General features: G+C 36.6%; 2 protein-coding genes across 5 annotated transcripts; both read left to right on the top strand.

The window, feature by feature from the left end:
* The first annotated feature begins 5 nt into the window (after positions 1-5).
* rbm17 (RNA binding motif protein 17) lies at positions 6-8,107 on the top strand. Of its 4 annotated transcripts, none has more exons than XM_020926506.2 (13): positions 6-125; positions 837-983; positions 1,096-1,212; positions 1,559-1,725; positions 1,837-1,952; positions 2,135-2,185; positions 2,392-2,530; positions 2,759-2,910; positions 3,647-3,682; positions 4,473-4,555; positions 5,551-5,649; positions 5,733-5,805; positions 7,854-8,107. In XM_020926506.2, the coding sequence occupies exons 2-13, from the start codon at positions 861-863 to the stop codon at positions 7,955-7,957; spliced, it is 1,260 nt and encodes a 419-aa protein (XP_020782165.2). In that variant the 5' UTR covers positions 6-125; positions 837-860; the 3' UTR covers positions 7,958-8,107. The 4 variants fall into 4 exon arrangements, with proteins under 4 accessions (XP_020782165.2, XP_020782164.2, XP_020782163.2 ...); XM_020926505.2 differs by having other exon boundaries at positions 4,470-4,555; XM_020926504.2 differs by having other exon boundaries at positions 3,644-3,682.
* A 4,341-nt stretch (positions 8,108-12,448) lies between these two features.
* On the top strand, positions 12,449-22,638 carry pfkfb3 (6-phosphofructo-2-kinase/fructose-2,6-biphosphatase 3). The gene is given in 15 exon segments (XM_020926343.2): positions 12,449-12,679; positions 15,079-15,207; positions 15,305-15,401; positions 15,485-15,521; positions 15,523-15,552; positions 15,634-15,708; positions 15,784-15,840; positions 15,924-16,048; positions 16,646-16,853; positions 17,296-17,442; positions 17,556-17,660; positions 18,018-18,147; positions 18,510-18,637; positions 18,866-19,054; positions 21,613-22,638. Coding segments are annotated over 15 exon segments (1,587 nt in total). The 5' UTR covers positions 12,449-12,600; the 3' UTR covers positions 21,664-22,638.
* The last annotated feature ends 2,015 nt before the right edge of the window (positions 22,639-24,653 follow it).

Genomic DNA, 24,653 nt, shown 5'->3' with positions numbered 1-24,653 from the left:
GCAGTCCCCTGCGCTGGCTTGTTGTGTTTTTGCTCCACTTCCGTCGACCAGAGAAAAGAGCTGTATCAAATGTGTGATTAACTATTTCTTGCTTTTTCTATCATCGTGCTCTATTTTTAAGATCGGTAGGTTTAACTGCAAAGTGTGGTTTGCATTTAATTACATTTGTCTAAAAAAAGACTTCTGCGTAGATGATGTTGGCTTCGTTTAGAGACGCATGCTATCGTTACCTATGCTAATGCTAATCTTCTTTTGCTGGTTCTGATTGAAATATAATCAGGTTTTGTAGATGATATACGTCTTAACACTGAAGTATTAGTAATTACCACACTATAAAACCTCCTAAAATGACATACATTGAATGGTAAACGCATATAGTTGGATGTCAGTGTTGATTAGAATGTGGTAGGCAGACTTGACAATGCTTCTCATGGTTCATTCATTTGTTTGCACTGCGCTTTTGTTTATATGTTAAGGGACTTCATGATTTTAGGGAGTCTCTCAATGTTACCACAGTTCTATGGTCCCACCTTTGAAGGGTTGTAGGGTTGTTTAAGGTCAGGATGAGGATGAGGGTCGGGGTTGTGGATTAATTACAACAAACATAGGCAAGGTCGCGAGTTTAGCCACAAGACCTAACATTGTTCTCCATAACATGCTGATAACATGCTGGTAATATGCTGGTAATATGCTGGTAACATGCTGGTAACATGCTAGTAACATACTAGTAACATACTATTACTCGGCACTTTTTCAATACAGAAGAAAATAGAATGGGTTTTCAAAACACGATTAATGTCTAATAGATTATTTTCTTCAATGTATTTGTTGTTTAGAGTACAAAAACGTGACACACCATAATGTCACTGTACGATGACCTCGGTGTTGGGGCGAGTGACACTAAAACAGAAGGATGGTCCAAGAACTTCAAACTGCTCCAGTCTCAGCTCAAAGTGAAGAAAGCAGCTCTCACTCAAGCCAAGGTGATTTATACTTCCCTTTATGTTTTATTATAAATTTTCATTTTATTTCATTTGTTGTTATACAAAGTTGGTATGTTATTTAATATTTTGATGATTTCATGCGTTGCTACAGTCACAGCGAACAAAACAGACCACTGTATTGGCACCTGTCATTGACCTAAAGAGAGGAGGCTCCAGCGAAGACCGGCAGATTCTTGACAGTGGCCCTCACACAGCTGCGGGGCTCAAGGTCTTTATCCTGACATTATGTAGAATGTTTCAGTTTTGTGAAAATGCATGTGATGCCTGTGATTAATTTAATTAAAATTGTCATTAGTAGATCATCTAGTATCATCTGAGTACTTTTACATAAAAAAAAATGCATCTAGAAAAGAAATGAAATAAAACCAAAACAGAAAAAAGAGAGATTCTTTAAATTTAAAATTATACATTTTATCAATTAATTCATCAATTGATTAAGAATGAATAATATTATTTAAATAGAATACAGGCTTAGACAAAATAAACAATGAATAGTGACATTTTATATTCACTCATGTGGATTTTTACATCTTGATTTAATTTTACATTTTCAGGACCCGGCCCCCAGCGGCTTCTCATCTGGAGATGTGTTGATTCCTTTGGCCGATGAGTATGACCCCATGTTTCCAAATGACTATGAGAAAGTGATGAAGCGGCACAGAGAAGAACGACAAAAACAGAGAGAGCAGGAGAGGCAGAAGGAGATGGAGGAGAGAGAGAAGTACTATCAACTTATTTTTTCCATCCTTTATACACTATCAAAAGTGCAGGTAAATGTAGGGAATAAATACAATATGCACAGTATAAAAATTTGAACTTGTGTTTATTGTAGAAAGAGGAAAGACAGACATGACACTGGTGGTCCTCCTAGTGGGTTCTCCAGATTTCCGGCTGCAGAGGGCGAGTCAGATGATGAAGAGGAGTATGATAAGGAGAGGAGGAAACGGAGTAAGTGAAAACAGGCAAATCCTTTGATTGGAATCTAATTTGAATGAAAAAATTGCATATTTTAACAGTATGTGGAAATCCAAATCTATAACATAGTCCTAATACACTGCTGAGCTCAGTTAAATTTGTTAAATGTTGTTATATTTTTTGAGATAGGCAATTGAAATTCATATTTTCTATAGGTATGGGAGGAGCAGCCATTGCCCCTCCTTCATCCCTTATCGAAAGAGAAGGTAAGTTTCCCATTTTTAACGATTTTTAACATTTTATCCTGTGCTTATACTGGCATTAATACGGCCTAAAGATTCCCAGTTATTGTAACCTCTAAAATGACTTGGATATAGTGTCTTGTAGGAATATTGTGTTAATACATAATAGAAAAATACTCCAACAAAGTAGTTTATAAAGCAGAAGTGGTTCTGATTGTTGTTGTTTTTAGGTCCCTCATCATTTTCTTACGATGATGATAGTCGACCATCCCGAGCTCCAAAAGCGGCAATTCCTCCTCCCATGTACGACGACACAGACCGGCCACGATCTCCTCCTGGACCCACTAGCTCCTTTCTGGCCAATATGGGGTTAGTAAAGTCCCGGCTTTTTACTTGGCCAGACTGTTTCCAAAATCAAAATTACAAGCATAACAGTTAGAACAAACAATCTTAACTAAAATTGTACATTTAAATCTGTGAAATGAAGTCATGTGTTACCATGCTAATGCTAAAAGGGTATAATTTTTACATTGCATGATTTACTTTAACTATATAAATGTACAGGTTGTCATTATTAATCATATATTTCTTGTACAGTGGCACAGTGGCCCACAAGATCATGCAGAAGTATGGTTTTAAAGAGGGACAGGGCCTGGGCAAACATGAGCAAGGTCTGAGCACAGCGCTGTCTGTGGAGAAGACCAGTAAGAGAGGAGGCAAGATCATCATTGGAGATGCTGCTGAAAAAGGTGAGTCTCATTGCCGTCTTTGCCCAAACAGTCCATTAACCAATATTTTCTTTTTAAATTGCTTATGTGATATAAACTTACTTTTGCATTCAGTATGCCCTTGTGATTTTACAGTGTCTTAGTGGGCTGGGAGATAGCATAGTAAGAAGACACATAGTAAGAAGACACTATTAAGCAATGTCAATATAAATATTGTTTATAATTAAAGTATTGAGGCACCAACTTTATTTGACAATGATCCTATGTTCTGCTTCTCGCATTACATTTAAATTGGTGTTTTCTTTTACATCATGATATACATTTAGGCCTTTATCTTATACAATGGATGATACATGCCATCTACTTTCGCCAACTGCTCCACCTATTGATCAACATCTGTTAAGCTCTGCAAGAGTTACAGGTGTATTAAACCCACCACAATAAAGTATGAAAAACTATGGCTTTATTTACCTCCTAAAGGTACTATCTTTTGGGTGCCATGGTGTTACCTTGTTAGCGTGATCTCCCGAAAGAAACTATAGTAAGGTGCATTAATTGATCAAATCAATGTTATGACACAGCCTTTAAGAAAGCTATTCCACTTTGCAGTGGACAGCTACCAAAATTGGTGGTAGGGCTAATGCTATGTCTGATTTGTTTCTCCCAGCCCTGTTGTTTTGGTGGATTATGTTCTTGTATTTCTGTGATGTTGTATGCATGTCTGTGTATTTCTTTACATTGTGGTTGTTAACAGCAGGCTCCAGTCTGGCAGCCGACACTTCAAGTTTTTCAGGTTCGACTTTTTCTCTCTGATTGTGTGTTTGTGTGTTTGCATGGCTTTCTTCCCTGCTAATCTTAACACTCTCCAATAGATAACAGTGTGAATGGCCAGCCCAGTACCACATTCCCCTCATAGATTTCATTTATAACTGTGTAATCTTAGGTGATGTGTGTAGTTTGCAGTATTGAAACAAACCAGTGTCCAAATTGAATGCTTATTATTCTTCTTTTTCATGATTTCTTAAACTTTCCACACCAAATACCACTTAAGAAAATGATTGAGTTTCAAATTACACCATCACTGCATTTAACCTTAAATGTCTCATTTGAAAAATAACTGTGGAAAACTTGGTGGTCATAAACAATATAGAGACATCAGGTCTTTTGCTTCTAGCCACTAGATGTCCTTACAGAACCACATGAACAAGCATGTACAAGCCATTAAATGCAGTAGAATCTAGAGTAGAATTCAAAATATATTTTATGATTATATATTTATGTATTATTAAATATTATATAAGCCTTGTTTAAATCAAAGATCTAAAGTAGGACTAAATTTGTCTGGTCTAAAGGGATTACCATGACTTTAAGTAGCTCTAAATGAGCACAAACCCAAAAGGGGGCAAATCTCTGAATTTATGTAAACAATTCAATTTAACTATAATGTCCCTAAAATATTCTTCATAGAGTAGAACATTGTTGATGTTTGTTGTTTTAATACATTTGTGTGGAATATTTTACTGGTGTGTTGATCATAAGAGTGAATATTTTCAACATAATATATATCTTTGTTTTTTCAGCAGCAGCACTAGATGCCTCCAAAAAGACTGAAGCGAACCCTCTTACAGAGATCCTCAAAAACCCGACCAAAGTGGTGTTGCTAAGAGTAAGTCTATGGGCAAGTGTTGTCATGATTCAAGAACTTAATTTTGATAATAGGTTTTTGATGCCTCAATCGTAATACACACCCTTTTTCAGACAATAGAATAACATTTTCAGTGCAAAATAATGGTAGTTTTTTTTATACTTGCTCCAAAAGAAATAGAGATCAAGGTCATACTCATACTATCCACAAAAGGTCAAAGTTAGTCCTTTTTATGTGATTTTTATTTTTATTTTTTTTACAGCATTCATGCTTTCAGTATAGAGCTTTGACACTGGTTTTAGTATTTTATTAGTATTTAGTATTTTGTTTGTTTTTTTCAAACCTAATGGATACACGCACACACATGACATTAACCTCAGCAGCACTTAACACTAATAACAGCCCAGGCACATTAATCAGAGCAGACTCCTTCAGTGAGGAAAAGTGCTATTTAGGGTTTGTGCCATCCTTGTGACTGTGGTAGGTTGATTGTTGAGCCTCTGAGAGATGACAAAATTACATCTTGGAAGGAAGACGAAGGTCTTTACAAAAACACCCAACTATTAACTTCTACACATACAAACAACGTGTAACTGTATGTATTTTCTCATACCATGCTTGCTGAACAGATTTAATAAAGGTCCTATCTGTATGCATTACTAGACTCCCCTTTTTGACTTCTTAGCTTTAAGTGTGTACATATTACAAGCACAGAGTGCAAAAACTACATTCTATCATGCTGTAAAGCAGTTTTAATAATAATGATATATTCTAATTTTGTATTTGGTAATCCAGAAATGCTCCTCTGTTGCCACTGACCACAACAGTAATGGATGTGGGTCAATGGATTTTGCCTGGGAGACAGCCTAAAATATGCTGTATGGTTTAACTATACTACAATGTACAATGTAATGTGATTTTAAAATGAGTCAGTTTGTGGGATGAATAGATGAGCAGCAGTGACTAAAACTATTATAAGCACTGCTCTGTGTTAAAACTGCATTACTGTTTTTCAGAATATGGTCGGTCGAGGAGAGGTGGATGAAGACTTAGAGGAGGAAACAAAAGAGGAGTGTGAGAAATATGGCAAAGTGGTCAAATGTGTCATATTTGAGGTAAAGTCTGTGGATTATTTAAACCACATAAACATGTTTATTCTGATACAGAAAGCCCACGTGTTTATTTAATCCTCCTTCAGATTGCGGAAGTGCCTGATGATGAAGCGGTCAGGATATTCCTAGAGTTTGAGAGAGTGGAATCAGCTATTAAAGGTTAGTCATGTTTGAATCATTATAAAACAGTGAATCATTTTAGAATGATCAGAAACGGCAATTCTAAGGCTGTATTCGTTGAAAGCACTTTTTATATACAGTACTTCCAACTTAAATAATTTCATCATCATAGAATTAACAGAATTTTTGTTGAACCTTTTCAAAAACAATGCAGCTTTTTGCTAAAATACTATATCATATTGTAGACTAATGCTGGTGTCTAATAGTAGTTTAAAAAAAAGTCTGAACTCTGAAGGACCAACTAGAGTTTGGAGTTCCAAGCAATGTTATTGTTTACGCTCTTAAACCTCCGCAGTGTGTCTATAAACATCCACTTGCTGTATTATGTCAATTTTACACAATTGTCATTGCTTCGGCCTTGTATAACTGCTCCATAATTGTGTGTGAAACTCTGATCTTCCTAAATGAGTTGTCCCAGATCAGAAATGAGGTGAGACAGAGCTCCCAAAAGGATTACATCAGAGTTGTCCTATCAACCCACCACTGTGCCCCCAACATGCACTTACATCATTCAACCAAGATACAAAAAAAGTAGCTACTGTATTTGGAGAATGGTTATCCAAAATGCAAGAACTTTATAGTTTTTCTTATGATTCATACTATGTGAAAATTAGCTAGCTTCTATATGCAGTTACCCTTCTTTACATCTTATCCATGAGTTTCAGAATGATAAAAAGTTAGGACAGTTGCCAACTTGCTGTAGGTATTAACAGTTCAAAACAAAGGTCTTTTTAAAGGTCACCCATCTGGTGTATGTATGTGTGCATATTCAAACAAGTTTGAGTTATGTACCTAATTCTGTAAGTTGCTGTGGGCGCCGCTACCATCATACAGGTTGTACTGTTTTACAGTGTGCATTTTAACTGCAGTGTGGTCAATGTAGGTGTTTTTCCATACTGCTCCATACAATGACCCTCAGCCCCATGTTGTAGGTTAGTCAATGTTTTATGGCTCTGTGGAAATTCTGAATCCTGGAAGAGAAGATGGTCCACACTGAGTTGTTCTTGTCATTGATTAACACTTGGCTCCAGAAAAGAACAACCACATATGATCTCATGTGTTTACATTGTAATCTGTGATGGAAGATCAAACATCCCGTCTTCCTGAAAATAAAAGAAATTCTATGGAACAGTCTAATGTACAATTCACTATTACAATACCAGGTATAGCATAATGATTGGACTGTGATTTTACTGTTTTAATATTGTGGTAATATCCTTTTTTCCCCTCTGAAATATTAATTATTATAGTGTCATATTTGGCTTTATTATTGATATTGAATTGTTTGGCCCCTTTGATTCCCAGCCCTGCTTGTATTGTGTAAAGGTGAAGGCAAACATTACACAAGATACTATTTTGAGGCTATTTTTGAGGCAGCACTCATCCTTCACAGCAAGAAGGTTCTGGTTTGGATTCCCGGGTCGCCAGTGTTTGTTCTCCCCATGTTTGGGTGGGCACTTGGATTTCCCCAATGCAATTGTTCTTTTAAGATTAATTATTCAATTAATTAACACAAAATATGCACCGTAGGTAAAGCTCTCCAGCTATTCTGACTAAGCTTAGCAACAAGATCATGGAGGTGAGAAGTGCATCAGTGGCATTAAAGGATGGGTCAAATGTAGAGGACAAATTTACCTACAGGGACAGTAAACTGTACCTTATCTTACCTTCACAATTCTAATGAATTTTAATGTAATCCTCAATCAGACTCATTACTTTGTAATTCAGTAGCCTCATCTCACATTATACACATGCCATCCTGCCTCTGGGAGTCTAGGCCACACACTCAATGTATCACTTTGTTGAGACTAATTTCATAAGAAAAATTACTTTCTATTTCAAGGAAGTATTAGCTGGGTAAAAAAAGGAAGCCATTATGTTTAAGATTCTGGGAAAATGATTCTTTTATTCTGGATTATATGCGTTAACAAAATGTCACCTACTTCTGTTACATAATGTTTTTTTTCCCCTCAGTTATTTTTTTTTTTACTTGTTAAACGTGATTAATTTTTTTTTTCTCTCCTCAGCTGTGGTAGACCTGAATGGGCGGTATTTTGGGGGTCGAGTGGTCAAGGCCTGCTTTTATAATCTGGATAAATTTCGAGTTTTGAATCTTGGTGAACAAGTCTGAGGTGGCTCACACATCAACAGTGTCTTGTCCTGTACATATATTTTTATAGTTGATTTATGAGTTATGAAGTGTCTTTATGTGATCAGTCCACATTGTCTTCTGCCATTCAAAACATCTTTCTGTAGACATCAAATAAAAGGTAAAACTATCTACTGATGGTCTGGTGATCTATTAGTACTCATGGCTGTACAAAAGTCCTTGACTTTTGAAATTAAGCGTAGTTCAATTCTTTGGATGCTGGTGAAAGCATTGTATATATACCAGGTTTAGTCCCTGTTATTTGGTGGTAAGTCTAGCATGGTTTGTTCTTGAAGTCCAAAATTGAAAATGTAATATGACTCCTGTGAGCTTTAAACCTTGTTAGAATGTTGTTACCTCTATCCTCTATCCTCTAGCTGAAAACATGGAGTTGTGTTCTGTTTCATTCACACAATTGAGCATTATTAGTCTGTCTACTTCTCCAAAGCTCAAAATGCTCAGTTTCAACTTGTGATGTCATGAAGCGGTAGCTACCTTTTACCTTTTGTTCAGTAGAGATTGACAAATAAATAAAATAAATAAATGATTCTAGTGAAGGTGTATGGAGTTTAATAAACATGTACAGCACTTCCTGTATTACCACTTTTTGTTTTCAGAGAGTGTTTTCAGAGAGAAGAACTCAGCCTAAATATAGAGAATCTATGTGTTAAACATGTTTGAATGAAACTAAACACAACTCCAGGTAAGTTTTGATGAGGAAACAACATAAAATCAGAAAATAGCCTAATATGGGCCCTTTATAGTTATGGTACCTGATTTTCAAAATGTCAAAGGGGTAAGGTATTTGAACTTTTTAATTGGCAATGCAAACGTTAAATGTTTTGGTGGACTTTTCTAGGCCCAGTGGTCATGGTGAGCACAGAGCCAGTCTCTTGAAGCCTTATGTAACTGAAAAAGTGCCCGGAGGGAGCAGTGAAGGATGTCAGGAGAGGTCCCCCTGGAGCAGGTTAAATTCAGATCAAGACAAACGTTGGATAAGACACAACAGAGGCCCATCACGCAAGCTAATTGATATCTCAGGCCAGTAGACAAGGGAGTGAACAATGCACTGAATACATGCTACCTTAATACAGTAATTTTGTAGTCAAGTAGGTTATCTATCAAACCCAATTTCTTTACACATATTTTCATTGTATTATGTTTTATGTATTCTTAAGTCTAACTAATGTACAAAAATTAGTACATTCTAATAGAGTCTTGGTAATACTGTATGGCATTGCTGTTAATGATTGATTTAATGTGTGGTGTATTTTGATCTGCAGTAAATACTAATTATTTTTATCTTTTTAATTTTGTGCAAATAGCAATAGTAAAGGCACATAATTGCCATCTTAAAGTAAATAATGAACATAATGACCTAGTAAGGTATGCGTTGAATGGTTTAATAGTATAATCATAGTAATAACATGTGAGGCACCAGAATTCCTAAGAATTAAAAATGAAACGATAATAAAACCTACCCACAAACCTGTCAATTCTACCAGTCTGAAAGGGAAAAGTTCCCAGGAACTCCTTAATTAACTTCAAAAATTACAAATACAAGAATTCGTTGGTGTGGTTTATTTATCAAAGCGGGCAAAGGTTAAGCACTTAAACAAAATCAGAAGGTCAAATTATGAGATTCAATCACATGGATATGCATCAAAGTTTAACAAAGTTGAGGTACTTAAATGGGGGGATCAACTTTAATCAACCTAATATATGTCCTATAACATCTCTATGTTTTGTAGAAAAAAAAGTAGTTATAACACTTCTGCATTTCAGTTCTTGTTGAGGCAATTAATAGCCTTTGTGCCTGAACTTGAGTGCGTGTCTGTGGTTACTACAAGTGCATGGTCAGTGCATGGTCTGTACATGAGCGGTAGATGCAGCAATGGGATTGGCTAATGGCTCTCAATGACTGTTAAAAATGTGACATGACCTGAATGTTGGGCGTAGTGACATGAGACCAAGTCAAGGGGTCAAAAGGTCAAAGAAGGTGGTCTACAGAAATGGGTCAGTTCGTACAATATGGCACTGTAGATTAACATAGTTTTAACTTCTTGATGTTATACCAAAGATGTAGTTAACAGTTCATGCTTGCAGTTTCATGTTTATGTGTTCAAGAAAGAAGAGGGTTTTGCACAATGACACCACAGTAAAAAATAGACCTGGATTTGAAACATTTAGATTTCCATTTTGGCGGGTTGGATTTTATTCATACATCAGATTAAATATATTCTGTATCCATGGTGTCATTGTATGCCCATAGACGTCATGTAATGAAAAAGTAAGGAAGAAAAGTGGGAGTTTGTGCAATTCCTGTATCTTAATAACACGTCACTATACTGAATACTGCACTTTCTGTACCCCCTGGGCAGATTACAGAGTGCTGCTCTATCAAGGCAAACACTAGTGAATAAACCCAGTGCCGTTTCCCAACACTTCTCTTAATGGTACGTGACATTTCTGAGAGCAGGCACAATGCACCGTATAAACTTTATACAACTTATATAACTCATTATCAATCATTTAAGAAATCAGAAAGTTCATTGTGGAGGTCACAGATAGGCAATGCAGTGAATTCAGTCATTGCAAAAGAGTTTTACAGCATAGACCAAAGACCAAAAGTAACTGTCCAACTAAGAGTAGCAATGGACAGTTATAGAAGCTTAGTTTCAAGTGTTCACAACCCAGCCCTTTGTGGAGGGCAGTAACATCTTAATGGAGACAAGCTGAGGGTGGATGCCTTACCAGAAAATTTACATAGTGCTCCTTTAACTGTAATTTTTCAGAGTGCTACAGTTATTCACATGTTTGGAGTCACTGAGTTCATCCTAAAATTCTACATCAGCAAAAACAGAAGCATCTATAATTAGCCCGGGTCCAGACACTCTTTTGGAAGTCAATAAACCCTCACTGCATTACATCATCTTAAGTCTGCTGTGGCTGCAGGATGTGGGGAACAATATTGCACTAACCTCAATGCCATGATGAAGGGATGCTTCACTTTCCTTGTACAGAGTGTTAACTTAGTCTTTTAGGTTTTTTCCATATTTGCCTATGTTCAAATAATTTGTTCCTCACAGTGTAGCATTTCCTCGTCATATTTTGATGACTCAAGATGGAGGTTACTCTTTTTATGTTTAATTACACGTACAACATTTCTGGAATTATGGGGTGAATATGCTGACTGATGTACTTTTAAAAGTTCAAATTGTGAATATTTTACATAAATATGAAGAATATGATTTAAATTTACCAATATTCTTTCTTCATTTAATAGTTTGAATTTTAAATAGTATTGCTTTGGGGGTTATGTGAGTCGTATATACTCAGAACTGAGGAAGTGATGTCCTTTCTGTGGCTTTTGGCTTTGTAATTTACAGCCATGCTGTAGAAATACAATCAATTCTACTCTTGCACAACTAATGATTTTACGTATGTTTTGCCACCCATGGGAGAATCGCAGAATCGCCTTTTTTAATTTTTTTTATTATACGCATATTTAACTACCTACCTTTTGTTGTTTCTAAACTGATTAAAGTTGATTAAACAAAATGCTGCCTTATTTTTTATATTCTATTTTTAACTAGCCTATACGTAAAAATTATTCAACAGCGTTAGCGTTAAAGTGAGTTCACAGCATTGCCACACAACATCCTTTCACAGTCATCTGCAGCTGCTCTGAGAGAATCCACACTTATTAGATTTTGAGAGGGGGGTGCCCAGGATGAGGCAGAGCAGTGGAGATGTGCGCTCCGGCACGTTTCACCAGGCTCACCACAGCTGGCCCTGGACATGTGTGAATTCATTACCACGAACTTAGACTTTAGTTTTTTTTCTGTTGCTATGCGCCGGTATTTGTGAGGTCTGTTTTGTTATCTCCTAATCTGCACCTCGAGATGCTTTGTATTGTCATTCAAACTGGCTAAATAGACCCAATCCACAAAAGGGAGAATGTGAACAATGAAACAAGTAGGCCTAGGTCTATCGCTATTGACAATAAGAGAATGCAAAGACATTTGGACGTGCTCTGATTTTGTTGAAATTCCTAGCCATAAGCAAAATAGGAATTAAGGAATTTGCCAGTATTAAGCAGTCTGGACGGAGTGGACGTGTGTGGCCTACTTAGACTAGTGGATTGACAAAAAGAAAAAACATTCTGAATAATCACGTAGACCTGTTGAATCTGTAGGTTTTATCACTTTACCAAACCAATCATAGACATAAGTGTGATTTCCAAGTGAATTTGAAATTGACCCCTTTTGCACTCTCGACGATCTTTAATGCCACAGGAGGGCGCTTTGGAACATGAGTCTGCACTATGTAGGCTGCTTGTGTCGTGTGTAGTGGGGCCAGGGCAGGGATGGAGCGGTGTGTGTTTGCTTTTCATCTGCACCTCACACGTGGTTTCCCGGAGGGGCGGAGTCACTCGGCAGACGGGCGGATGAGACGGAGACGAACCGGCTTCATAAGCAGGACAGCTCGTGGCAGGGCACAGCAGAGTCTGATAACGAACCGAGAAGAATAGAGTTTTTTTACGGACGCGTTTTTACCGGCGACGTCTACATTTGTCCCTTTTGGATTCGAGCAGTATCTCTTTGGATCTCCAGTCTCAAGGAATGCCCAGGGAGCTGACCCAGAACAGGATCCAGAAGATTTGGGTTCCCACTAAGGATGACAAACCGGCCGCACGAAGAGGTAAGGCTTAATATCTCATCATCTACTTACTTTTTTTGTAATTTGTTTCTCAGTTTTCTGGATTTAGTTCGTAATCGTTACAATTATGTGCACCTGTTCGCTGTACGCACGACATTTTTTTTTAAAGAGCCGCGTGCGTAAAGTGGAAGTGGGCTTCATTTTGCACGCGCTGCACGTCACGGTTTCCTTTGCTGCCGCGTGACGAGCCCCCCGTCTCCATAGTGACGGAGCCGGTGCGCGCGAGGCACCGATTGGACAGGGAGATGGTACCACTTGGATGCTGAATCACGAAATTAAATTCATGAATAGATGGATAATTTAATCTATAAATGGTGACGATGAAACAACATGGTCGAGCAGTTTGACAAATCGTATCCGTATAGCCTTGTGGCCTTCCTGTTACGTTTTCGTTTGAACCTTTTGTCTGTTAAAGCTTTCCTTTTATAACAAAAATGTTAAGTGTGTTATTATTCTACTGCACAATGATTGTTGCGTATGTCTTTATTGTAACCAAGGACTGATCGAGCATTTATAGTAGGCCTACCACTCTATCCTTCACTGACATTCCTTCATATGGGGTCATTGGGTTCACTCAGCTGGTGTATGCTCTAGACTGGAGTGCAATTCTGACAGTTAGAAATAAAATCACTGCAGTCACTGAGTCTTAATGACTTAACTTTCCACTCACATTCCTATGGGCAAGAGTCACAAATTCCTATTCTAGACCTGCTATACAAAATTACGTAAATGGCCCAGGAGAGGATTTTCTTGTCAGTGACTCCTTCAATCAATTTTAAAAATGCCAGGTTTGTTTGTTTTGTTTTGTGTTCATGTAGAGCTGGATTCACATGTATTCACACATGACTGACCGAGGTGAACGGGTACATGATGATGAGGTCCATTGCATACGTGACAGAGGCTTAATCCGTTTTTCCAAATCATTAATATGCTGGCGGTGATGTTGGATTAGAATTGGGATGGGAAATATTGACCAAACTGAAAATCTCTATATGTCTTTTTAATATTCCAATTACATTATTGGTTCATGTTCAAGTTCGGCACCAGGAGTGAATGAACTGTAAAATGAACCACAAAAATGCAGAAAATGTAAAGATTATTTGAAAGATTACTCCCATGTGACTAAAATAATGATCTGAAGGTGTCACATCTGTTGCTGATCCAGATATTAATGATTTTAGAAGGATTAGGAATTGTTCGACAGTTGTCCTCTATTGGGAAGGTCAGCCAGGAAGCAACTGTACAATTCTGTGACAAATCAATCTAAATTTTGGCAACACAGTATTTGAAAATATGCAGTAGGAATATTTATAAGAAAATCAGGTCAAATCTGACTAAACTTTAACTTGAAATGCGTTCTAACAGCTAAGGCAGGTCAAGGTCAAAACCGCCAAAACTAACTAAAATAAAGCAAGTGCTAATGATGCAACATGTAGGAAACAAGTTTCAGTCAGTTTTCAGTATTTGGTCCAAAATGTCTCCTTTAGACTTATGTCATTGCATTTGTGAATAAAAATGTAATTGTAGTATTAAATAATTGTGTGTATAACTCTGAAGCATGATTATTTTTCTGTATATACTGTACATATATGTCTATAGCGTAGCAGAATATGAGAGGGCTTACAGAAGTGGGTCAGGTGTGCTCTGTGGTGGCAGTAATGGATGCGTCTGCTGTCTGTATAAATAGCTGGTGAGAAGTGGGTCGTATAAACTACAGTGATACCAATAACACTGTAGCTATCTCAAATAACGGAAATACCAGAAATAATAAATACATTTCTGTTGAAGTGTGAAATGATAGTGCTAGATCATTTTCTGTACTGAATAAGCAATCAAATTTGAGACTTTGGAAAGGTAACATGACCAGGCTAACAAAATAATTGATAAATGCTGAGGCAACATATTATTTAACAATTATCTAATGCTAACATACTACTTTTGAAAGAATGTTTTTCAGCAGTGTTTTAGCAGTGAAACTAGTGTATGTCTGGAATTTTAGTTTGTGTTACTTTCTTATCTGAGCTGTCAGTTTCGCTGACGAAATGGAAAAATTATTTGACTACATGTAAATAATCTGATAGAGCTTTACAGAAAAGTGAGTGTTGTTATTTTTGGCGTTACTTAGTGCAATATCAATTTTTGCTTTGTTTACTATTCTTTGTATTATTTAGCTATAAAAATCTATTCTATTCTAAACAAAACACAACTCCAGGTATGTCTTTGGGGAGGTAACAACATTCTAACATGGCTTAAAGATCACAAGAATCAATTTTGTGTAATAAAGAACCTTTAAGTTGTCTCTTTATATTCTAGTCCAGTTTATGTTTTTGTTGTACTCCAAGTATTCATGTTTTTTGTTGCTTCTTTGCTTGTGTTTAAAGGGGCCGGTGCGCCTCACTTCGCCAACCCCCCCACGGTGATAGTGATGGTGGGCCTCCCTGCTCGAGGGAAGACCTACATATCCAAAAAACTCACCCGCTACCTCAACTGGATCGGCATGCCCACCAAAGGTACGCCACACTGTTGCATTATACATTGTGCATATTTATTATTTTAATCAACCAAATATTTTCTACTGTTCTAACTGTTCTCGTTTTTTCCTGATAGTTTTTAATGTCGGAGAGTATCGCAGGGAGGCAGTCAAAAATTACAGCTCCTATGACTTCTTCAAGCCTGATAATGAATGCGCGGTCAAAATCAGGCAGTAAGCTCCTCTTACAACCAAATAAATGTATAGTTTCAAATATAAAAACAATATAAACAAACTATGTGTTCTCTCTTATTTAGACAATGTGCCTTAGCTGCTCTGCGCGATGTCAAGGTCTTACCTAAAGGACGAAGGAGGCCAAGTTGCTGTAAGATCTAGCATTTTCTGTCTTAAATCTAAAATCCTAAATCTCCTTTTTGCTGGTTTTAACTTGCATAACACTTAATAGGTGTTTGATGCCACAAACACGACTCGGGAAAGGCGTGATCTCATCCTGCAATTTGGCAAACAGAATGGTTTCAAGGTAAGTCAGACTTTGAGCTAAGGGCTAATTTGCTGAAGTGGATCGTGCGCTAAACTGATCTACTCTTTCATTCAGATCTTTTTCATTGAATCCGTTTGCGATGACCCCAATGTAATTGCCTCTAACATTATGGTAAGCTAAAATAACATGATTAACTCATATTATTAAAATGTTTTACAGGGGAAATTAGAATTGCATTTTGCCAATTTGTGCAGGAGGTGAAAGTGTCTTGTCCTGATTATAAGGACTGCAACAAGACGGATGCCATGTTGGATTTCCACAGGAGAATCGAGTGTTACAAATCCAGCTACCAGCCCCTAGACCCTGATGGATATGACAGGTACTTTGTTTTAAATTATTATTATAATTCAGTAATATTAGGAATACACAGTTATGTCATGATTTCTAATACAGTGAGCTCCTTGAAAGCAAAATTACTAGTAATACTAAATAATATCATTTACAATTTATTTATATAATAAGGTATTATATAATAAGGTACACCAAGGTATGATCTTATCAGTTGGCGTCCACATTTACAAATCAGTTTTAAATGGCCCATAATGAACACTAATACGGTTCATACCGTTCTGGTAATCCAAGCTAATGAGACCAGAGGAAGCAATTAATCACACAGTTACATCATTCCTTCTAACATAACACCTCAACCATCTTGCCAATTACACGCTTGGATCTGGATTTGTACAACATGTTTGCTAACTGATTAAAAATATACATATTCTTTTTTATATTATTATTTTTTTACTGTACAAATTAGCAAATAAAATGTAAATAGTATTCACATGCACACTTTTGGCTATCCTCTTACTTACTAGGTTACATTCAAGCATTACATTTGAAAGGCTGGTTTTGATTCATCTGACAGTTGTGCAACAATTATTAAAACATAACCGTATTTCTTGTTTCTTGTTTTCAGGGATATGTCTTTCATTCGTATTATTGATGTTGGCCGTCAGTTCTTGGTGAACCGTGTCCAGGATCACATTCAGAGTAAGATCGTGTATTACCTGATGAACATCCACGTACAACCCAGAACCATTTACCTGTGTCGTCACGGCGAGAGCACAGACAACCTGCAGGGGAGGCTGGGTGGAGACTCAGGGCTGTCTGCACGTGGGAGACAGGTGAGCCCTTCAGGATTTCATGCAGTCAGTATAAAAATGTTATGACACAAGATGAGAGATTAGGCCCCCCAGAAGGAGACAGGTTTTGGACAAAATGTATAATAATTCACTGTATTTTTTACATTCAAGGTGACCAAAGTGTTTCACATTAAAATCAACACAGTATATAGTTAATGAAATTGAATTGTTTACATTAAAAACATTGGGTTAAAGTGATATTTTAGTCCATCAGTAGTGAAATTTAAAAAAGTAGTCAGTGGACTGTAAACATGTAAATTTAATATAATTTTTTGTCAGTTTATTTGATGCACACTGCAGGTGGTGTTTATGTCTGTCCCTTTTTCACACTCTTATTGCTTGTAATAATAGCTTAAGGTGTTTATGCAAGAAGCATTATGTTACGCTAATATCTTAACTAAACATAAATTATTTCTGTGTGCAGTTCTCCCTGGCCCTTTCTCAGTTTGTGAAGGAGCAGGAGCTGAAGAATCTGAAGGTTTGGACTAGTCAGTTGTGCCGCACCATTCAGACAGCAGAGCACCTGGGCATCCCCTACGAGCAGTGGAAGGCCCTTAATGAGATCGATGCTGTGAGTATGAACTACACAATATTAACTTTTATATTAACTTATAAATATTAATATTAATATTAACATTAACTTACATGAAAAGCTGTTGCTAAGTTAGTGTTTTGTACCTCCAGGGTGTGTGTGAGGACATGACGTATGATGAAATGAAGGAGAAGTACCCAGAGGAGTTTGCCTTGAGAGATGAAGATAAATACTACTACCGTTACCCAGCTGGAGAGGTACACACCATGTACTTTGTCAACTATCAAATGTACCACAAAATAGCATAGACGTTTAAATTTAGCTAGATGTCTCATCTCACTCTTCAACCCCTATTGCATTTGAAACTCCTCTTAAAATGCAAAAGTATTGACAAAAATATTATTCATTTAGCCTAGACTCAAAACAAGGTTGAGTGTTCCAGTCCATTTAACAGCAATGCACACAGTGTTGTGGAATCCTTTGTCAAGATGTGTTGCCCATCTTGCCCATACAAACTGATCAACTTTCAGTGTTTATAAAAGAGCAAAATAGGTCTGATAATGCATTAGTTTTATAATGTATGTGCTGATGTAGGTCTGTTTTTTGATGGACAGTCATATCAGGACCTGGTGCAGCGTGTGGAGCCTGTGATCATGGAGCTGGAGAGACAGGAGAATGTTCTGGTCATCTGCCACCAGGCCGTGATGAGGTGTCTGCTCGCCTACTTCCTCGACAAAAGTGCAGGTAAATACACAACAAAATGCTGTATTTACTAGTCTTCTTTTTTAAATTGCACTACCAATATACATTTACATTTGAGATGCCCAATATTTAAGTGCTGTACATAATAAACATATAATGTTAAATAATGCACTATGTAATATTTCTGCTTTAGATTAAATATATCTTGCATTTTTTCAACTTTTAATTGCACACACAAAAAACAACATTCTTACTCTGAGCAGGCTTGCCTCTCCACATCTCCCTGGAGAAAAGCCGGATATAATCAGAAATGCTACATAGTGCTCCTAGATAAACTGATTTCAGCATGTTGGATTTGAGAATAAAATGTAAAGTGTTTTGCTAACTGTTCCTCTTTGTTCCAGATGAGATGCCGTACCTGAAGTGTCCGCTGCATACAGTGCTGAAGCTCACTCCTGTGGCCTATGGCTGTAAAGTGGAGTCCATTTCTCTGAATGTGGAGGCGGTCAACACTCACAGAGACAGACCAGAGGTAAAAAAAAACAACATACAAAGATATTACATGATTACTATATGTAAGAGTATTCCAGTTTTTGTTTAATACCTTTTAAAATGATAAATGCAGTATTTTACTCTTTCAGTAGAGTAAGTGTGTATAATCAGATCATTTTATACCATATCTTGCCACAGTGTAACATGAAGCCTAAAAAGTCATGCATATTTCTTTATTTATTAATTGCTTATATGTTTCTTCTTACAGGAGGTGAAGAGGGGTCCGGGGATCTTGCAGAGGAGAAACAGCGTGACTCCGTTGACCAGCCCAGAGTCTAACATTAAAAAACCTCGCATCGATGACCTGGATGAAGCCCCTATCCAGGAGTTGCCCCCCTCTGTTGCCTCTCTAGCCCTTTGTAGCCCCAATCACCTCCCGCTGGCACTGGCTGGACAGGTGGGTCCCTGACTTAGACAGTAGAATTTATAGATCAACAATAGGAATTATTTGGGAGCTGTAGTACAGTTGAACAATAAAATAGAAACAGATGATTGGTTTTTAATGTAAAACAACTAAGACCTGCGCTACTTTGAGTTTGCTCCTTTGCTCTCAGTGTCAGCACTGCAGCAGGCCACTTCCCCTTTAAGACCTGTCTTCCACGTTTCTGGTTTTTACACATTATTTTTCACTTATTACTCAACTTCCTGCTCTTTCTCTCTCCCCTTTTCTCTTTTTGTCTTTCTTCTTTTTTGTTGCCACTGACAGCACTGGCTGGGCAAAGTCTGTTTGTAAGTATCTTGAGTTTTACATTTTTAGACCTCATATCCCATGGTAGCCCTCGCTTTCCTGTTCAGATCTGGCCAAGACACACACATCCTGTAGTCCTGCTGTGTTTTCCACCCCTACCAATCTATTGTTTTATAATCAGAGGAAAAGGTCAAATAGAACTGCTATAATTAAACTGTATTCATATTTTAAAAAAATAAAATATAAGAGGTATATTTAAATTTAGCGTAGTTGCATGTTGCAGTCACTACTTTACTTTACAACATCAGTATAACATCAGTATTTGTAATTGTTACTATTAAATCCACTACAATTGTTACAGTACTATTTCTAGCCACATACATACACTTTTACACATATATTTTATAAATATAAAATAGTATTGCTTTTATAGAAAAAATATACTCGTAAAACTCTTACAAAACTACACTCCTCCTCTTGTTCTAGTTTTATTTATTTATTACAATAACAGTGGTCAGGTTTTACATAGCCCCAGTATAAACATACTTCCTTCTCCCTTATATGGTGAGGTTCAGTGGAAGCCCCTCCCTATTTCCCAGCAGTGAGTTGTGAGTGGAGGAAACAGGAAACTTTAGCTCAGATCTGTTTATCCCTAGTTCATATTCTGACCCTTGTAGATTAAACATTACTACCTTCCTCCATAAATACAGCTTACTCATGATGACTGTGTCCCCCTCTTGTCTCTTGTCTCTCTTTGGCTTTGTTTTTGTCTTGTTTTCCTGCTTAAGACGCACCATTCTTCACTATCTCAAAGTGGTCTCGCTCTTAGTCTGTCACAGGTAAAAACTCTTGTAGATTGCCCACAGTTCTTTTCTCAGAAAAGACACTCTGTTGACACACTCTGTTCCACCTTGTGATGTTATGCGGTAATACAGGAAGTGCTCCACTGTGTTTTTAAACTCCATAATTTCAGATCTGGAATTGACAGTTTCTACTGAGCTAAATGTAAAAGGTAGCTAGCCCGGAAAACTACCACCTCATGACATCACAAGATGGAACAGAGCATTTTGAGCTTTGGAGGTGGTACGCAGACTAATAATAAAGGATTACTTAGACATGTGTGAATGAAACAAAACAAAGTCTAGTTACGTTTTTGAGGAGGTAATTGAATTGTAACATGGCTTAAAGCTCACAAGAGGCAGTAAATACAGGACCTTTAATACTATGATTGTTTCATTGAAAAGTGTGCTAATAGCTGCTCATATTAAGTACTTTTAACAGATTCATTATTCATTATGCATTAGAAACATTAGTGCCAAATGCTTGCAAATGCATACCCTTGTCTCTGTGTTGGCCGTGTCCATGTGCTGGATGTGCTGTTTCAGTGGAAAAGCTTGTGTAGCTTCATTCATAATCACTTGAGATTAGCCATCTCAGTTAGCCACAACGACCTGTTCCCACACTGAGAAGCTAAGCTAAAAATACCATTGAGAAACCAGGTCCAAGACGAACAGGTGACGTAACCTGTTCTTAGGCTAATGCTTTAGCTTTGTATATATTTACCTAACAAAATTAGCTTTGTGTTCATGTCTGTGAAACATGCAACAGGAAGACCTTGTAGACGTTTTAGTAAAGTCAGTTATAATGATAACAGACACAGGATTCCAATTTAATTACATTGAATTTAAAAGTTTATTGCACAACTTTTCTGGTAGAGGGTCCTTCAACTGCTTGTCTCCATGACGATGTTATTGCTTTGTGTGGAACTAGCTAATTAGCATTTATCCATTACAGGTGTTTCTACTGCTCACAAATACAATAATTCTCTCTGTGAATAGGCTTGCCTTTACACAGATCTGACCTATGATGTAGCCTATAGTTGTCTCCCCTGAATCTTTACCATGGAACATTCTAGATAAAGCAATAACCTCTCCAGGAAGACAAGCTGGTGATAGAGACTCCACCAGAAAAGTTGTGCATTGCACCTTTTGCTGCATCGTTTGATCAGGGCAGCAGTGACCTAGGTGGAAGCAGATATCTTTTGGCTTGAATACTGCAGGTTTTGTACGAGCTACAACCAGCGCGCACTGCCATTGTGTCATTGGCCGAGACATTTGGATGTGTTTCAATGTAGTGTGTATCTTATCACTTCCAAGTATTGCAGTGATAAAGCAGAACTAGAGTGACTCAACTCTACAGCTGAAATATCTTACTTGGTATTCTGCAAGCAGTGAGTTTTATGTTTTTTCTTTCTTTGTGTTTTTCAGAAGCTGAGAAGGGACTCTGTTCGCCGTGATGTTTTTCAAACCTGCAAATGATACAACCTCTTCTCCCCAAGAGACCACAAACTCCCCCCAGACAAGTCTTATAATAATATATGAAGGACTCTTTATCTTTACCACAATCACACTTTTTTATTATAACAATATTGGTCATCTCATTTTGTTTGATATTTCCATCTTTTCACTTGAAAATTCATTGTAATTCAATAATGACTGAACATGGGTCCTGAAACTGTTTTCATGGACACATCTTACTTGTTACAACATTGTAGAATAATTAACTCTAGACAGATTTCAGGTCGCATTTTCTAAATTATCTCTGACTTTCTAACTAACTTAGTTCTCAGTTTTTATAATTTATATTTAATGTCTATCAATTATACTTTATTGTTTTTAACTTATTTGTTGATGTTCCACAAAACAGTGATTATTTTGCACAGAGGAGGTGTGTACAAAGTTTTGAGTTAACTTTTATTTTATGCAACTTTTTGCCAAATAGTGCCTGTAGAGCTTGGTCTGCAAGTCTAAAGCTGCTTCATTTGCAGTTTAAACCAGTTTTCATCTCATTTTTCAATTTGCTTTCGTGTCAATGTAATCTCACTTTTCAGTTAATTTTTCACTTACATATGTGTATATTTTGTTTTATAGAAGAAGATTTACCTTAATTTTCTTTGCTGCCACTGTCGCTACGCACAAAGTCCTTATTTTTGTTACAAAGAAGCGTGCTGATAATAATATTAATATGGCATTTTGTCAGATGTGTGAAACACTACAGTAGGAGATGTGCTGAATGATGGAAAATTATTGTTGAGTTGTGTGTTTTTGTACTTTTGTGTTGGGACTGAATGAAGTTCTGTTGACATGTTTGCTTGAGATACTTGAAAATGTTTGTTTTTTTTGTAAAAATTATTTATTAAGTAGTTTTTGGATGGATGCTCAGAGTCTTTCTCAGTATGTTGTACATGTGATTTTTGCATCTGCTGGACCAATTAAAACACTCCAAGGAATACACTCTTTTGGTATCAAGTTGTTTTGTTTTTATTCTAACTAATTTTCAGTTAGATTTTCAGCAAAAAGGTGAGAATGACTTGATGAAAAACTCTTATACTAGCTAGCTTGTAACTATATTTTTTATTTAAGAGGGACTTGTTTAACAGCTCAAATCAGCTCACCTGCTGTAATTCCAGTTAAATCAGTTTTTTATAGTCAGATTGTGTTAATACGAAACTCAAGTAACAGAGCTTCAGACAGAACAGTGCTTACAGTTAGCTTCATCGCCACAGGGTATGCTGATAAAATCAACTGCAAAGTATCAATATTACATGGTCAAAAAGTAAACTAATAACATTAATTAATTAAAAAATAATTCATATAAAAACTTTCACTTAAGCAAATGTCCACAAACATAAGGTTGGTGGTTCAATCCTAGTCTAGACCACTGAATACTGTCCTTGTGCAAGTCACATTTTATTATAAAGTTCACTGGACAACAGAAAGACAATCAAATAACTTGTTTCTAGTTCATGAATAACAGAATAAACAATGCCCGTAAGTGTGTACTTGCATATGCTTGTCATTTAACATATGTGTGACATAAGATTATGCATTATCCACTAGTCTTCACCTTGTTACTACATTTATGACTTCAAATTCTTTAAGCACAACACTATGTACTGGCACACCAATTGAGTCACTACAGGACCTTATCAGAAATGACCTGCTCCCGGGAAATTAAAATTGCAGCAGAGCAAATAACTCTCCAACGTCATAACACGAGACCACAATAAAATATTCATAAACTAATTTACACAGTGAAACGAGGTAGGGTGCATGCTTATCTGTGGAGAACTACTGAAGAGAGTGACGTAAGATAAGTAGATGTTGTAACAGGAAAAATTATCAGAAATTTCACTGAAGATCATACATAAGATTTGGTCTTAAGGAGCATTTATGCACATAATCTAACAGTTGGAAAAATGACCAAAACTTCACAATTGTAACACAATTGTAGACCATATTTTTGCTAATACCGCTTTCATGTTTGCTGCTGTGTTGCTGCTGCCGAACGTTCTTCGGGATCACTAAAGTATCTGTCTATCTGATGCCATAAAAGGTCACTAAAGCAGTTTGTTTCCTTTAAGAGTTCACATTTGACTGTGACTGGTTAAATCCACCTGTCACTCAGAGCAGGACACAGGCTGACCAATAGGAGGAGTTGGTGAGGGAAAGTAGAGTCTGCTCTATTAAACACAATTTTAATGCATGCACAAATGAAGAGAGATGGAATAATATTTTGATAGCAGTAAAATACATTTGTGTTTTAAGATATACAAAGAGTAAACTGCAAGCCTCCAATTGCTTTTTTAAATAGCACTTATTGTTTTTTGCAAATGAACTCTTCAAATGTATTGCTATTAATTGTGAAAGCACTTTCTATCTGATCAATATTCTTCATTTTCAAGATATAAATAAAATTTTAGAAATAGAGTTAAGGAAGCAATAGCAGTACTGACTGTAATACATCCAGTAAAGGTTTATGGCACTGAAGGCTGAGCGACATTAATGAACTGGATCGGATATACCTTTGTATATTTTAATTGAAATATTGTTGCAATAACACAAGTAAGTTGTATGTATCGTAAATTGTTTTTTAAACACAATTTAACCTTACAAGTGTGTATGATTTGAGCACAGCAATGTAACAGGTCAACATATTCAAAAATGAGATTCTGGATAAAATGTATAAAATGTTTTGTTTTTTACACAAGTCAACTTACACTATTTCATTCTGCTTTCTATGTCTAAATATGAGAAAACATACAACCAATTCTTTCTCTCTTTTTGTATCTCATATCCACATCTGTATTTGACAACAGATGTTTTGCATCAGTAACCTAAATGTAATATATCAAAAGACAATATAAATATAAAAGGTGTTACAGAATGTACAAATGTTCTGAACAGGCATCTTATTCTTGGACCAGATTTATACAGGATATATAGTGGTTAATTCACAGTAATGACTA

This window comes from Boleophthalmus pectinirostris, unplaced genomic scaffold (assembly GCF_026225935.1).
Source record: "Boleophthalmus pectinirostris isolate CB_2022bp ecotype Guang Dong unplaced genomic scaffold, ASM2622593v1 HiC_scaffold_18, whole genome shotgun sequence".
Lineage (NCBI taxonomy): Eukaryota > Metazoa > Chordata > Actinopteri > Gobiiformes > Gobiidae > Boleophthalmus > Boleophthalmus pectinirostris.
The sequence above is the reverse complement of the archived record's forward strand: the minus strand, read 5'-3'. Positions and strand labels throughout refer to the sequence as shown.